The sequence below is a fragment of the Neopsephotus bourkii genome, unplaced genomic scaffold (assembly GCF_033783945.1).
Source record: "Neopsephotus bourkii isolate Nb327-2 ecotype Australia unplaced genomic scaffold, CSIRO-AGI_Nbou_v1 NB_873, whole genome shotgun sequence".
Taxonomy (NCBI): Eukaryota; Metazoa; Chordata; class Aves; order Psittaciformes; family Psittacidae; genus Neopsephotus; species Neopsephotus bourkii.
In genome coordinates, this window is record NW_026901367.1 from 1,371,422 (window position 1) to 1,386,713 (window position 15,292).

The window sequence follows — 15,292 nt, forward strand, 5'->3', positions numbered from 1 at the left end:
TTCTGCCTTTGGCTCGAATCTTTGTAACCAAGAACAAACCAGAAACCCAGGAATTGTTGCATTCCTATTTTTATGTTTAACTTTTATTAGTCTTTTTTCTATGCTCAGCTATAGTAAAAAGTTAAGCAACAGCATTCAGTCACAAGCCTGTTGCACATTCATACATGAAACTATCGCTGCTTTTAGATATACACAAAATACCTATTTGTTGCAATTCATTACACACAACTAGGATCATACACATAGATAAAAATAAACTAAGCACATCTAGGGCGCCGTCTGGTCAAGTCTCAGGCAATCTCAACAAGAGCTTTCTGCCTCATAGTCATGAAAGACATGCTCTGAGTATAATAAAACCTTTTCCTTTGAAAGAACGCTACAGTTGGCAAGGAAAGCTTTTGTTTTATATATAATGCAGTGCAATCTTTTAGATCCTTATAGGCTCTTGTTAAATAAACCAGCGTGTCTCGAAATTAAACAGTAGAAATTAGCATCCTGACGACTGGAAAATACTCTCCAGAAAACCACTCTGCTTTGAGACCTGTAACAGCAATCCCTAAGTCTTCTGTTCATTGAAGGGCTGCCAACATCCTACACGTCTTCAGAAGATGTGCATCAAAGTGAATCGAAAAGAAAGCTATTGGTACTTTCATTTAGAAAGAAATTGTGTTTCACTACAAGGACTGTAGTTATGCTACACTACTGGCTGGTTAGGAGACGTGATGGTCTTCTAGCACCTCCAAAGGCAGGTATTCTACCAAAGCAAAAAACAAAGAATCACTTGGAAATTGCCTAAGCACCATTAACTGATACTCTACAGACTGCAGGGTGAGTAACTAAGAGGTGACTTTCTCATAACTGCGGCGACCAAAGGCACAGTTTATCAATGTCTCTCCAGTCTGGTGATAAACCTCCGTTAAATCCAGTGGCAACGTCGTGCAGATTTGACTAAAGATTCACTGTAACTAAGCAAAGGAAAAGTTGTATCATGTAACTCCCGCAGAATCCCGATTCTCTTGAGTTAGGGTGGGAATACCTCAGTGCTCCTACATGTGGTGCGTCGGCAGACGATGCGGCGGCAGCGTTGCAATAGCCAGCATACCCAGAGAGCAGCACTCACGGGATGTGGACAACAGCACGGCTCCTCTGGGAGAATCCCAACCAGTTTCTAACCGAGTCTCTTGCAGTGCATACAGACACCCTGTCGTCAGCTGGAAGTTGCTGTGGACACAGCCAGTCCTTTCGCTCTCATCAGCAGTTCAAACTCCTTCTCTTCAGTGAGAGGATTTCCTCAGGGCCTTTTACATAGGTCCTTTATACTGATTGCCTGACAAATGTTGTCTAATTCCAGGGCACGACCCTGCAGCATCTCCAAGTTTCCTCCACACAACCTAAAGGGAGGGATGGAAGAGAAGTTGTTATCGCCAGCTCAGAGGTACCATTGTTGATACAGGCATGCATCTGGAAACACCACGCATTGCGCAGACCATGCAGCACAGGGAAGGACACAGGGGAGGGCCACACAACAGGAGAAGAGGGTATTTCTCAAGGGGTACAACACTGCTTCTGAACACAGAAAGCACATGCTTCTAGGAAAAAATGGTTATAAACAGAGACAGATGAACTGGCACGTGCATCACCAGGCTGGTTTATGCTTCAGGTACGAGACTGAGGGCATTTCCAGGCCTCAGCTGAAACTCTGTTCAATACATCTCTTGCAGAATGCAGTTCAGAAGCATGAAGCTCAGTCCAAAGGAGCCTAAACATTTCCCGTTTCAAATGCACAGAGCAGTTCTCCTCTCTTCCAAAGAATTTACTTGTTCTCTTACAATCAAGGAAGGCATTACAAGTGTTGATTTCATTTGTTCTTCCTTGAGATCAGCGGAAGTGTGCCTGTAGTCACTGTTCTACACATGCCTCTGCGTTTTGCTGAACCAGAGCAAAATCTGCAATTCAGTAGAAGTGAGTGATTTATTTCTTTGTGTGGACCATACGTTATAAAGGTTCCCTTCCTGGGGCTCACATCTACTCCCATTCACGACTCACGTTGCAATTACAGACTTAGAAATGCAGGGAAGTTATACCCCCCGAAATTAGGCAAGTCTAAAAAGGTGGGCTGACTATAAGGAGGAGAATCAGCCACTTGTGTTGTATCACTGAGCATCTCTTCCAGGGACCACCAAAACCAAGAGAGGTGCTCACCACGCTGTGTATAGCAACTTACAATCATTTCTGTTTAATAAGTATCAACTAGCAAGTAGCTAAGGCAGAACTGCTGCTAAACCCTCATTAATCTCTGAACCAACAGCCATATGACTGTCAAGGAAGGGAAAACTGTTTTCCATTGTCATTATCTATTATTTGTATTTTAACAGTGCTTAAAGCCCAGGAGCAAAGAGAGGGCATTAGCTGGAACTGAATAAACACCAAGCAGCTGGATCCTGGGAAGCTGACATCCTGACAAGGCAGTTCCTACAGCTGATGAGCAAAGGCAGAACAACCCCAAGGTCCCCCTGTGATTCTGTGCAGGAGATGGGAAAAGAACCCAGTTCCTCTGAGCCTTTGCTGAAGAAAACCTGAGTATAAGATTGGAAGCAATGACAACCGTCTCGCTACACAGGACCAAACAAATTAAGGTCCTTTAAAGGGAAATGTCTTTAATACTAATGGATGGGCACAACCCAAACCCTGCAAACTTTCATATGACCAGCTTCTTGTAGCCTAAAATCAGAAGTTACCATCACAAAAACATCTTTTAGCTATGTTTGATGTATTGTGAAACATTTTGCCATGGTGAAAGCATGAAAATGGGTTTTCAGTGAAGCCTCCTGCATCAGCTGTCTATGGCAGGCCCATTGGAAATGGTGGAGGGCTGGATCTGATGAGATTCCAACCTTTGGTTGCTGATGTTCCTAAGTTAACATTCTCAAAAGGAAAGGTCTTGGATAGCTCTGTGAGGAGGCACACTGTACCCACACGTTGCCTTTCAACAACTTTTCTGGTCAATAAACATTAGGCAATATTTACCAAGCAGCTAATGCTGACACAATAGTAAACTAAAAGGTGACACATGCCAAAGTCCTTTATCTCCAGCTGAACAAATAAGCCTGATGGCAAGGAGGGAACAAACACACACCCGACAGCCCTGGAAAGCCAGCAGCCTCAGCAGAATTGCCCAGGTGGGTCAGAAGCAATACTCATGCCTTTTTTATGGGTGGGAAATGGAGAACTGTTATCAGCAACCACTTCTGCTTGTGCACACAGTGCAACAGGTACCTGGGTGTCGAAGGCATCACAGGACTTTTGCCTCCTTTTCAGAAACACAGGATGATACAGGCTAAATTGATCACCAAGCTCCTTTTGTGCTGGCATATGTACAGTTCTTTGCACAACCATGGTAGCTGTACATGTTATCAGTTCACTAGTTCAACACTGACCTGTCACAAGCAGCACTAATGGAATTACTTTGTGTTTACAAGCACTGAAAAGGTAACGCTTAAGCATTCCTGAGTGTTTTAAATAGTTCTGACAAATAACCCCGTACCACAGATTTCACTCAGATTTCCAGCCAAAACCTTGACTGAATGAAAGACAGTTGTCAGGTTCATGATACAGTCATGGCAATTCATTTCTAGCTCACTTCCAACACACCAGAGTAAAAGGATGGGGAAATCTTCTCCCTGGAAGCCAGGCAGAAAGCTGCACCCCAGCTGCAGGGGAGAGCAGCTATACCGCTTTTTGGATGGGACAGCACTCAAAGCCCATGGTACTTCATGAAATCGTGGAGATCTCTGGACTCCCTCTTTCCCAGCTACCCCACCAATCATATAGGGCATAAAGCATCTTCCCTTTGGCTCCCAGCCCAAGCGAGCCTGCTGCAGCTCTGTGAACAAAACTTACCAGTAATCTGAGGAAAGTCAGGAAGGGCACCCCTCCAGACTTGATCCAATGTTCCTGGGCTTTGAAATTACTTCCATGCTCACTAATACATGGGATGGTTTGGGTTGGAAGGGACCTTAAAGCTCCTCCAGCTCCAACCCCTTCCACGGGCAGGGACCCCTTCCACTGGAGCAGCTTGCTCCAAGCCCCTGTGTCCAACCTGGCCTTGAGCACTGCCAGGGATGGGGCAGCCACAGCTTCTCTGGGCACCCTGTGCCAGCGCCTCAGCACCCTCACAGGGAAGAGCTTCTGCCTAAGAGCTCAGCTCAGTCTCCCCTCGGGCAGGTTCAAGCCATTCCCCTTGTCCTGTCCCTACAGGCCCTTGTCCCAAGCCCCTCTCCAGGTTCCCTGCAGCCCCTTTAGGCACTGGAGCTGCTCTAAGGTCTCCCCTTCAGGAGCCTTCTCTTCTCCAGGCTGCCCCAGCCCAGCTCTGTCAGCCTGGCTCCAGAGCAGAGCTGCTGCAGCCCTCGCAGCATCTCCATGGCCTCCTCTGGACTCACTCCCTGACACAATAAACTAACTCTAAACCTGCTACTACACATTCCTACATTCTCATAAGACAAGTATATAAATACAATGCAAAAACATTCCCAAATAAATGATGCTCTAGTACCAATACCATATGCACATACTGAAGAAAGAATTCCCACATCCATTATCTTAATGAAATATCAACATGATCATGTAACTCCATAAAGTTTCTATAATATGAATTATACATCCAAATCGCATTTTTGTACGACTCAAAACGGTGCACCAAAATTATGCAGGGATTATTATAGAGCCCAAAATGAAATTTGTCATCTTTCCGCTGGTTTTACAGGCAAAATGATGCTGTGGCAAACGTTTCATGTAAAACACCCACAGTGCATAAAGCTGCAGCAAAACAGTGAACTACAAACAGGAAGGAACTGCAATGAGAATGCGAAAGAAAAGAAACATTAGAATTAGTTTAGCACAGATCCACATTTAACATTGACTAGATGAACGTAAGAAAAAGTAAAACCAGAGGGGAAATGGTAACCAAGTGTTTTCAAAGTATAATATATCAATAGCCAAGTCAGACATAGATTATAGAAGTCAAAAGGAAAGGGAGCATTTCAGTGCCAGCAGCAGAGCTTTGAATCCCTGGGGAACAGAGACAAGGCCTGTCTTTGGGATTTACAAAACAGAATTGATCATGTCAAAGTTAGCATTTTAGAAGTGGCATCACTTACATCACAAGGACTTTTATGAATTACTATTAAATATGTATTAGTTAGAAACTGCTTTTGTATCCACCATTTGCAAAGGAATAGAGTAGGCAGGAAAGTTCACAGGTGCCATTGCTCAGATGGGGAAACTGAGGCTGCCAGACTGCAGCAGATTTATCCTTCCAAAGGATGAATCCAGGCCAGCTGAGTCATACAGTCCTTCATCCCAGGTACATTACCACACATAGACTTTTGTGATCAATACTGACCGACATGTTAAAATGACAGTATTCCAAATAAACCAGTAATTGCATTACAGAAGCAGTCACTGACTTAATTTCCATAGAACATCTTCAAGGGCTTCTTGTCAGCATTTAAACAGAAGTACTTTGCATTTTCAGGTGTTTCCAGGCTCATTGTGGAATACAAAATGAAACACCTTAAACTTACACAGCACGTTGCTCCAGCCACAGCTTTTTCTGTCTCACGTAGGCAGTGGTAAGAGTTTTAGGAGTCTATAGTAACAATAACCTGCTGATTTATATTTTCCTGAGCTTCCAAGGCAAGGGTATGCTTAATAAAAGGAGATTTTCCTTTATAAATCTGTTTTTTAGCCACAAATAAGAGCAATGGTAGATTTAAGCTTTCATGAGACCTCCTGAGCATGGGCATACGGATGCAGCTGAGCAAAAAATTGCACTTAGACATAATTAGAGTGATTACAGTGCTCTGGATTGCAGGGCAGGAGGGAGCAGTAAATCTTCTTGCCTGGGTACCACAGGACACTCACTTTTCTGCAGCAGCTCTTATACTTACCCTCAGACCTTTGATTAAAGCATACCTCAATTCCATTTGTAGATGGCACAGTGGAGATTCCAGTAGGTGACACTGAACTCAGGATAGGAAAACCCAGTGCAAGTTTCACAGGTACGGCTGTGCCCATGGTTATTCAGGAAGCCAGACTAGATAACCATCATCATTCCTTAAATATAAACCATGGTCTGTAAAGCAAACTGTGTGGGACACGTGCACTTCCATGCACAAGCAGGCAGGATGGCTATATACAACTTGCAAGAGGAAACAAACACATCCTGCCATATGATATAGTTACTTATATATCCCTAAGGATGCTACTTGCACATAGGGAATAATTCCATAACCACTGTCAGGCTGGGGATGGTCACCAAGGCCCTGGCATGAGGGTGCACAAGGCAATTTCTCCTTTCAACCACCCTGAATGATGGATCAAGTCATAGAAGAGCCTGTATCAGACCAGCCACATGGCAAAGCTTTTCCCTCCCTTTCCCCACTGTCTCCACCAGTGGAAGAGTCACAGGTAGACAGGGTTGGTTTTTACACTCTCTCCATTACTCAGGAGAAAACCACACTATTTTTATCAATGACCTCCCTCTGTTTTCTTCTGGATCTGCCCCTTTAAAACACATTCCTGCTCCTCAGACTTCTTGCTGCGGAGAAGGGGACAGCACCAACAATGAGGCTGTGCAACAACAACTATTTCTTCCTTGCAGGAGTTCCGAATGACCAAATGAGTAAGGAAAAGCAGGCTCCTGAGGCTGGCTTGTTCTTCCTCCTGCATCTGATTCTGCTGAGCGATGCAAGTGCGAGGATCAAACCCATCTGCTCCACTCTGGGAACCAGCAGGGTCTCCTCCCTGGCTGGGAAGGGGGAAGGTAGGGCAGTGTGTTTAGCTGACAGCTCCCTTTCCTTTTTGAATGTACCAGTATCATTTATATCTACCTCTGCCTGCTGCAATACCTCCTAGCAAACTCGAGGCTGAGCTTCCACATCATACTGAACTAAATTCTGTGTATTTCTTACCAGTCCATTTCAGCAACCAATGTATCAGCCATCGATCCAGTATTTCACTTACACCAACCAGCTATCACAGGTTGCACAAGAGCATGTTGTTAAAGGTTCCACTTGGGGAAATGGCTTTGCCAATGGGGTTGCACAAGAGCATGTTGTTAAAGGTTCCACTTGGGGAAGTGGCTTTGCCAATGGGAATTTTAAGAACTACAAAAGGCTTTTCCTGATAATTATGCATGATCTCTTGACAGAATTACTCGCCATAGCTTTATTTTCTGGGCAACAGCAGGTGAAATATATGGGAGATGCACACAAGAACTTGAGCACTGATGGAGCGAGCTCCTCACTAGCCAGGAATGGTGCTGGTTCATCCCATGTCCTCTCCTGTACAAGGACAAGACCAGTACACTCATAGGCAGAGTGCTGCTGCCTGGGGACATGGGCTGTAGTGGTCATTATAGAAGGGACTTGTAGTTGTGTGCACATGGAGATGGGTCAAGCTCTCTGCTGCTGCTGCCTCCCCTTTGGATGCCAGGAAACCAGGCAAGGTGGCTGTGGTGAAGCATTGCTGTGCCCAGGTTTTATGTTACAGGAAGGGATCTGATTGCTGTAATTTGTGCACAGATCACTTGTATAAACCTATTTCCTCAGGCTTAGTGGAGGGGAAGTCAATGTCACCCAGCCATGTGGAAGATAATCACCCTGTGCATAAACTCAGCAAGTCAACAGCACTCCAGAGCTCTTGCTGTGCACTGAGCATCCCCATGAAGCCCTAGAGCAAACGCCTACAAAATCCCTTCCAGTTCTCCCCTGAAGGAGTGCAGACCTGCCACCTCCAAGGAACCAGCATGTCCCTGCAGTATGTGTACAGGTGAGCAGTAACACCCACTTAACCAAATGAGCATTAAAGCAGTTTAGCTCATGAGTGAAGTCCAGGAGAAGATGAGCACAAACCACCAGGAAGCAGTCACGTCAGAGCCAGCACCAGGAGCAGGAACAGGGAATCCCTGCTCTGCTCTGCTCACCGTCAGAGTTTGATCCTCTCCGGAGGAGCACAGACACAGCTGATGCCCCTGCTGTGGTGGGACAGGGAACTCAGCCACTGGTTGACTCGGATCAGCTGATAAACCATCACATCTTTAACAGCTTTCTAAGTGTCATTAATGGCAGTAGTTTCACTGTTAACAGAGGTTAAGAACTTGCAGATTTCCACCCTCTGATTGCTTGTGGCAATTGCTGTTCATCAATACAGGTCTGTGCAATCCAACCCTGGCTTCAGAGTAAAGCACATCTGCTCTCAAAGATGTTTCAGCACTGACCTTGGGATCATGATGCATGGTCTTCAGCCCAAAGTCCTGCTAGTTTTATTATCAATACACCATGCACACTGGCTTTATCTTTGCATTAAAGTATTTCTCTCTGCATGGGTTACAGGAATCCATCATATTCCACTGGAGAACAAGCAGGCATCCTAGGTGAAGTAGAAAGACTTCCTCGTTTGGAAAACCACCACTTTCAGGTTCAAAATACAATTGTACATGTGTAAGTAGTGTGGAGAGCAGCTACAACTGGCACTGACCCCATTGTAAGGGCCAGATTCCTGCCCCAAGAAACACAGAGTCCACAGATGCAATGGGTGACAAACAGAACACCAATCTCACTCATGACAGTAACATCCCAGTGGTGTCCACAGGAATGTTGCCAAGACAAATACAACACGTGTTGGGGAACAGACAGGACGTTTGGCATGGACTGTACCGGAGGAGCGTTACCTTCAGAGCATTTACCACTGAGTCAGACTGCTGGGAGGCTGAGCCATGTCCACTGACGCTAGCTGGCTCGTTTGCAGAGCAGTAGCTCCCCTCCGCCCCTCCTGGCATCCTAATGGGATCCTTCACAAGAAATTAAACACTATTTAATAAAGAAAAGGGTTGCCAACTAATTACAACAGATGTCAGTTAGTTACTGTTCTGTTTTAAAAGGCTGAAAAGCACTGAAGGCATGTTTCACTCTGAAGTACCCCTCTTTCTGTGCCACAGTAACCAAGATCCACATGAGGCAGATCAAGTGCTACTGTTGAGTGACACCCAAACACCCTCAAAAGGCCCTCAAAGGCAACTATAGCTGGAAAATCAGGATATAGTAGCAAAAATTCTTATCACAAAGAGGCTTGTGTTAGAAGGGGCCTTAAAGCTCCTCCAGCTCCAACCCCTGCCACGGGCAGGGACCCCTTCCACTGGAGCAGCTTGCTCCAAGCCCCTGTGTCCAACCTGGCCTTGAACACTGCCAGGGATGGGGCAGCCACAGCTTCTCTGGGCACCCTGTGCCAGCGCCTCAGCACCCTCACAGGGAAGAGCTTCTTCCTTGTATCAAACCTAAATGTCCCCTGTTGAAGTTTGAGATGTCAGTATATACCCAACAGTGACAACCTCATGGGGCTCCTCCTCCCAGTGACCACCTGAAGGGTTCTTCAGGACACTGCCAAACAAACACAAGCTACATAAACTCTTCCAACTCAGTCACCTCAAAACTTTGCAGGATGTAAAGCACCTCCTGGAGCGACTGCAGTGCCGAGGTAACCTGAGCAAGCAGCCTGCTTCAGAGGAGTGCTAAAAATACCCCTGCTGCGTGCATGGACAGCAATGTGATAGCTGCAGTGGGAGGGATGCTTCTGAGGTGCCTTCAGCCTGACCTGCTCTTCACTGCCATTCTTCATGTAGAACTTTGTTTTATAACAAAGAGAAATAAAGAAGAAAAACGTTTCAAAGGTTGAGAGATGAAAAGTTCCATTCTTACAAAGTAGAGAACGGCTGTAGGAAACGTTAAGAAATAATGGAGCAGTAATTCCTGCTGGAATGTGTGGGAAATGCATTTCTGAAGGGAAAATAATGACAGTGGGAAGAGCCTCTGATCAGGATCAGTGCCCCAGTGTGCGCTGATGTGCCCCACTGAGCAAGCACGAAGCACGTTGTGGTCTTTGGGGGGAGGTGTATAATCTAAACAATAGGAAAGATGAAGGTGGCTGTGGGAGAAGAAGGGCACAAAGAGATGGCATGAGCTGAGCTGCACAGATCCAGTCTGCCTGAAAATGTGTAACTGGAAAGAACCCCAGTCCAAAGCAGGTCTATCTGCTGTGCATGGCTTCCTCAAGATATGCCCAGGCTTTTGTAACCAATGCTGCCAATGGGGCATAGCACAGGGAAAACCTTTGCAACTGCTGGCCTTAGGATCATGGAATCAACTGGCCTGGAAAAGCCCTTTACGCTCATCCAGTCCAACCTTTACCCCAGCAGTGCCAAGGCCACCCCTGACCCATGGCACTGAGGCCTCGTCTCCACGGGGTGTGAACACTTGCAGGGCCGGTGCCTGCAGCCCTGCCCTGGGCAGCCTGTTCCAATGCCTGAGCACCCTCTGGGGCAGGAATTGTTCCTCAGCTCCATCTAAACCTGCCCTGGTGCAGCTTGAGGCCGGTTCCTCTTGTCCCATCCCTTGTTCCTTGGGAGCAGAGCCCAGCCGCTCCTGGCTCCATCCTCCTGTCAGGCAGTTGTAGAGACACGTTAGACTCACACCCAGCAAGTGTCTGCAGGACTGAACCTCACATATTGTACAAAACCCCTAAAAAATGTAACAAAATGAGACTGCTGCATGTGTTAAGCCCATGGAAAAGGTACCTTCAGTCTGCACTTAATACAGAAACTCATCTTCCTATGCCACCCTCTTGCCAAGCCATGGATGCTGTGTGAACCACAAGAGTGGGGGACTAATGGGTCTCATAACCAGGCTGACAGTAGCAGCACACACTTAGGGTAGCGTGGAGTGTATCATCCTTCACTTCTCCCCAGCAATGGCTATTACCAATTTGCTGTGATACATGGAGGGAGGTTTAGGACTTATTTTTCTTTGGGCAGGATTTATAGATCTGTTAGTGACGGGGCAGACTTAATGCTATACTCTGGGAAAGGAAATGAAAGGGGGAAGGAAAAGGGGTAATAAAGCAGATTGGAGCAATTCTGGTTTAGGATAAACTCCCTCAGTCAGCTTTGGGGTTTTTGTAAGTCAAAGCATTCTATTTCTTTTACTGACTCCAGAGCCAGCAAAGATTTCTAGTCAGTTTTGAATGGTAAAATACAAATATTGCTATGAAAAGGCTGGGAATATTCGTGCAGATTGTACATCTAAAGCCTCTTGAATAGGAGCAAATGCAAAGCTCCTGTGAATTGTGCTGCTCTCAGAGTTCAGGCCTCCTTCCCTCCAGGCATCCTCACAGCCTCTTCTGTGCCATCTGCATCTCATGAGAACGAGAATCTTGTTGTGAACACAGTGCTTTAAGCAGGCAGCATTTCAACACATGTTGGTAGGACACTGGAAGTTAGTATTTCCCCCGTGGGCATCCTTCTCCCTCTGTCCTTGGTAAGAGACATCAGCTTTTCCTTAAAAATCAGGCAGGTTTTGCAGCCCTGAGTCCCATCCTCCAGCTCAGAGACTTCTCATCTCAGGGGATGTGACTCCACAAAGGCAGGAGAGCTTCTGCCTGCTTCGGAGGAAGCTTATTGCAGCAGGGGATGGGGATGGGACGTGGGTCTCTTGTTCTTCAAGTGCTGTGAGCCTGGAGGCACTTCAGTGCTACTGACGGTGTTATGAGTTTCTGAGGCAGCGAAGCAAAACAAGAGGAAAAGGCACTTTGCCAAAGTGGAGCTGTCTGAAAACAAGGTGCCTTAGGAGAGCAGAAGTGTGCTTTTCAGACCTATCATCACAGCTGCTGCTTGCCAATGGGGAGCATGGCAATGTTTAACCTTCCACCAAAACTCGACCTGAACTTCCTTGCACTGAATCCCTTCTCTGCTGCTGCCCAACCCAGATTTCAACTGGATCCTGAGCAGGACCTTGAGGATGAGAGGAGAAATCCCACTGCCTTCCTCCTCTTCTCCGGCTCCACACACAGCACGTGCATTCAGCCACTCAAGGTAGGCATCCCATGTGTACACATGGGAACCTTCTGCTTATTACCTAGTGACAAAGCTGTGCGAGTGGAACCAAATCAGACAGAAGGGATGAAGTCATAGCTCTGAAATCACAGAGTCACAGAATCCCAGCCTGGTTTGGGTTGAAGGGACCTTAAAGCTCCTCCGGCTCCAACCCCTGCCATGGGCAGGAACCCCTTCCACTGGAGCAGCTTGCTCCAAGCCCCTGTGTCCAACCTGGCCTTGAGCACTGCCAGGGATGGGGCAGCCACAGCTTCCCTGGGCACCCTGTGCCAGCGCCTCAGCACCCTCACAGGGAAGAGCTTCTGCCGAAGAGCTCAGCTCAGTCTCCCCTCAGAGAATTATTAACTCCTATTAACCTCATGCCTTACTTATTAAATAAAGTCATTAAATAAATTTAAGAACATATTTACATAATTCTGTGAAATAAACCATTGTCTGATCCTGCATTAATTTCTTAACACTTGCAGGACACATCACCTGACGCTGCAAATCTGATCTGCAAGCTGGTAGGCTGGCTCCAGGCCTATTTTCTTCCCAATAGCTCTAAAAAGCTAAAGCAGAATTTCACGTTTGCTTTCATTTGCTGGCTGCCTGGCTACCACATCTGCATTAAGTGTGCATATTAATCTGTATTAACTTCAATATATTGAGTAATTGTGAATAAACAGTGCTGCAAACATCAACATCTGAGAAATAATGGACTCACCCTACACTGCCAACCATCCCCTCTGCCCCTGCCAGCCCTTGTGCCCAGGCTACAGCATGGTTTGGATGTTGCCTCCTCCGAAGTGTACTCTCTGTGGATTATATTGCTGCAGAAAGCACATTGCCTGAGGCAGGCAGAACCCACTTAATATCCCATGTACAGCTTCTCATAAAGAAAAGAGAGGGCAACCTCTAAATGCGTAGATCCATTTTCTGTTGGAAGTAAATCTACACAATATCTAATGCCAGCACGTGACTCCAGTGAATAGAAGGCACAGGAAATGTGACTCAGCCCCACAATATCATGTAACAAAAAAGGAGATGAATGGAAACGTAGCATCTCCCTCACACTGCCTGCAAAATGCGAGGGATACTCAGGCCATTCTCCCATAGAGGCAGAGGCAAACCCTGCACTGTGCTCTGGTCACAGTCAGAATTAAGACCCCTGTGTAGAACAGGGTATTTGATGGATAGGACTAATCTCCTTGAGCCACTAAACCCCACCATTTTCCAGTCCTTACTGCTGACAAGGGCAGGCATGAATGAAAACCACGTAGTGCAGAGCACGCTGTGCATCTCCAGTCGTGGCAGTTCATCTGCCAGCCCCTCCGGAGGAAGCATTCCGCTTGCTGCCTGGCTCCCAACCTCCCCACGGCACGCAGGGAGAGCTGAGGAGGGAGAACCACAGTTCCTTGTGCCCCACAGCTTCTGAGAGAACACCATTTTCCTGTCCACTGGGCACTGCTCCGTTCACTTACCATTGGAGACCTACTTCAAACGCCCCAGACCTCATCCTCCTGCAGCCTTTTATCCCAGAGGCAAGTGGTTTCCTGGGAAGTATATCCTTCCTGCTGGGTAACTGCCACACCAGTTCAATCACTATCTGATGTTGAAAGCTTGCTTCTGATTTCCTCAGCCCTCACTTTCCCATTTAGCTCAAAGAAAACACAGGCTGTGTTTGTCGCCTTGTTTCAAGCAGGCAGGAGAAAGGAAACCAGAAAGCACCAAACCGCAGCGTGTTGCTGTGCTGGATTAATAACACACTGCACAAAATTGCCACAACTGTATTAGGGGACATTCCTGTCAATTAAAATACACAACTTTACACTGCTGCAGTTACTCACCATGGAACTCCTGTTCCCAAAGACCTCAGGAGAAACCTCTGTTTGTGCATATTGCTGCCACAATCCACACAGCATCACCACTTATTTGAAGCACACTCAGGTTTCTTAGTGGCCAAAACCATTGCTGGCTACACACCTTCATAGAACTACAGAAGAGTTTGGGTTGGAAGGGACCTTAAAGCTCACCCAGTTCCAACCCCCTGCCACGGGCAGGGACACCTTCCAATGGACCAAGTTGCTTTCAGAAACAACCATTTTCAGCTGGTCCTTCATAAACCACTTTTGCTGATGAATGTGTAAGAGGAAGAGGTCCTGGGCTGTAGCAGGTCCAAATCTTGGAGGCCACAGATATAAAGACCACCACTATTTAAGATCTGGAAGGTTCAGACTCTTCTAGACTCCACTCTACTAGGATTCTACTGGGAAATCATGAGTGTGAAGCAACTCCAGACCTTGGGAATTACTCTGGGAACAAAAACCCCAAACCAAATCTGTTCTTCCATCTGAACTGCAACTCTTGTTGTAACTGGGTTTTCCTTGAATTTGTATCTGGATTAACACCAAGCCCATAAGCTCTTCCCATTCAGTTAACCCAAGGTGAAAGCACTGTGCTTGGTGCTCCCAGAGACAAAGACCTCGGTCAGAACCTCAGCTGTTGCAAGTCACTACATTAATGACCTATTAATTTAAACAGAGGAGGAGAGCACATGAAAGAACCTGGTGGGTGGATGCAGTTGATTTACTTTCAGCAAATATTTGATGACATGATGAGATAACGTGGGTTTGTTCAATGGGCTTTAATTACATTTTGGTTGAAGGATTCCCTATTCTCCTACATACTATGGAAGGGAGGAGACAAACAGTATTGGGCTGTGAATAACACAGATTGCACAAGAAAAAGTGCTAACCAAACAGTTCCCATCTTCTAATTAGATTTATAAGTAAACCCATGCCATGCACAGGGAAAACAGAACACACAGAGCTCAGCAAAAAGGGTTTTGAAAGAAATGGAAAGGGGCTGAAATGAAATGTGACAGTCTAAAGGAAGGGGGGAAAAGAGGGAAATGCAAATGTTAGAAGGGCTTAAAAATAAACTACTGTGTGCCTAAGGATCATGCCTGCCATTTCACACTAAAACATACTGCAAAGGCAAACTTCTTGGGTCAAACACCCCCCAGAAAGTGCCTGAAACAACAGTGGAAATGAAACAGATACAACAAGAAGAGAGGGAAAAGGACCTAAAGACTGGTAAAGGAAAGAGTGAGGAAACAGAGGCAGGAAAGCCTGAAAGAGAGCAGAAGGTTCAGCCTCGTGGCATTGGTGCTGCACTGTGGAAGCTGGAGCTCAGCTCTGTGCATCCAGCCTCACTGTCCCAACCAGTTTGCTCACTCAGAAAGCAGCATCCTGGCAACACTTCCGTTCCCCTTCATTAAAGGTAAAGCTCAATTACAAGGACAAGGAGTTAGAAGGGGGAAACATCTCACAATTCTCCATCTCTGCCTCTTGCTCCCTCCTCTGA

At 46.3% G+C, this 15,292-nt stretch overlaps 1 protein-coding gene across 3 annotated transcripts in view; it reads right to left on the minus strand.

The window, feature by feature from the left end:
- Positions 1 to 1,152: 1,152 nt before the first annotated feature.
- Positions 1,153 to 15,292, minus strand: part of CCDC85A (coiled-coil domain containing 85A) — an 82,405-nt gene continuing 68,265 nt past the window's right edge. Inside the window, exons 4-5 of one of the 3 annotated variants that reach the window (XM_061356813.1) lie at positions 8,732 to 8,851; positions 1,153 to 1,391 (exon numbers count right to left, since the gene is read on the minus strand). In XM_061356813.1, the coding sequence (XP_061212797.1) occupies positions 1,302 to 1,391; positions 8,732 to 8,851 (210 nt within the window). In that variant the 3' untranslated portion in view covers positions 1,153 to 1,301. The remainder of the gene's footprint in view (positions 1,392 to 8,731; positions 8,852 to 15,292) is intronic. The other 2 variants (XM_061356814.1, XM_061356816.1) reach the window with 2 other exon arrangements.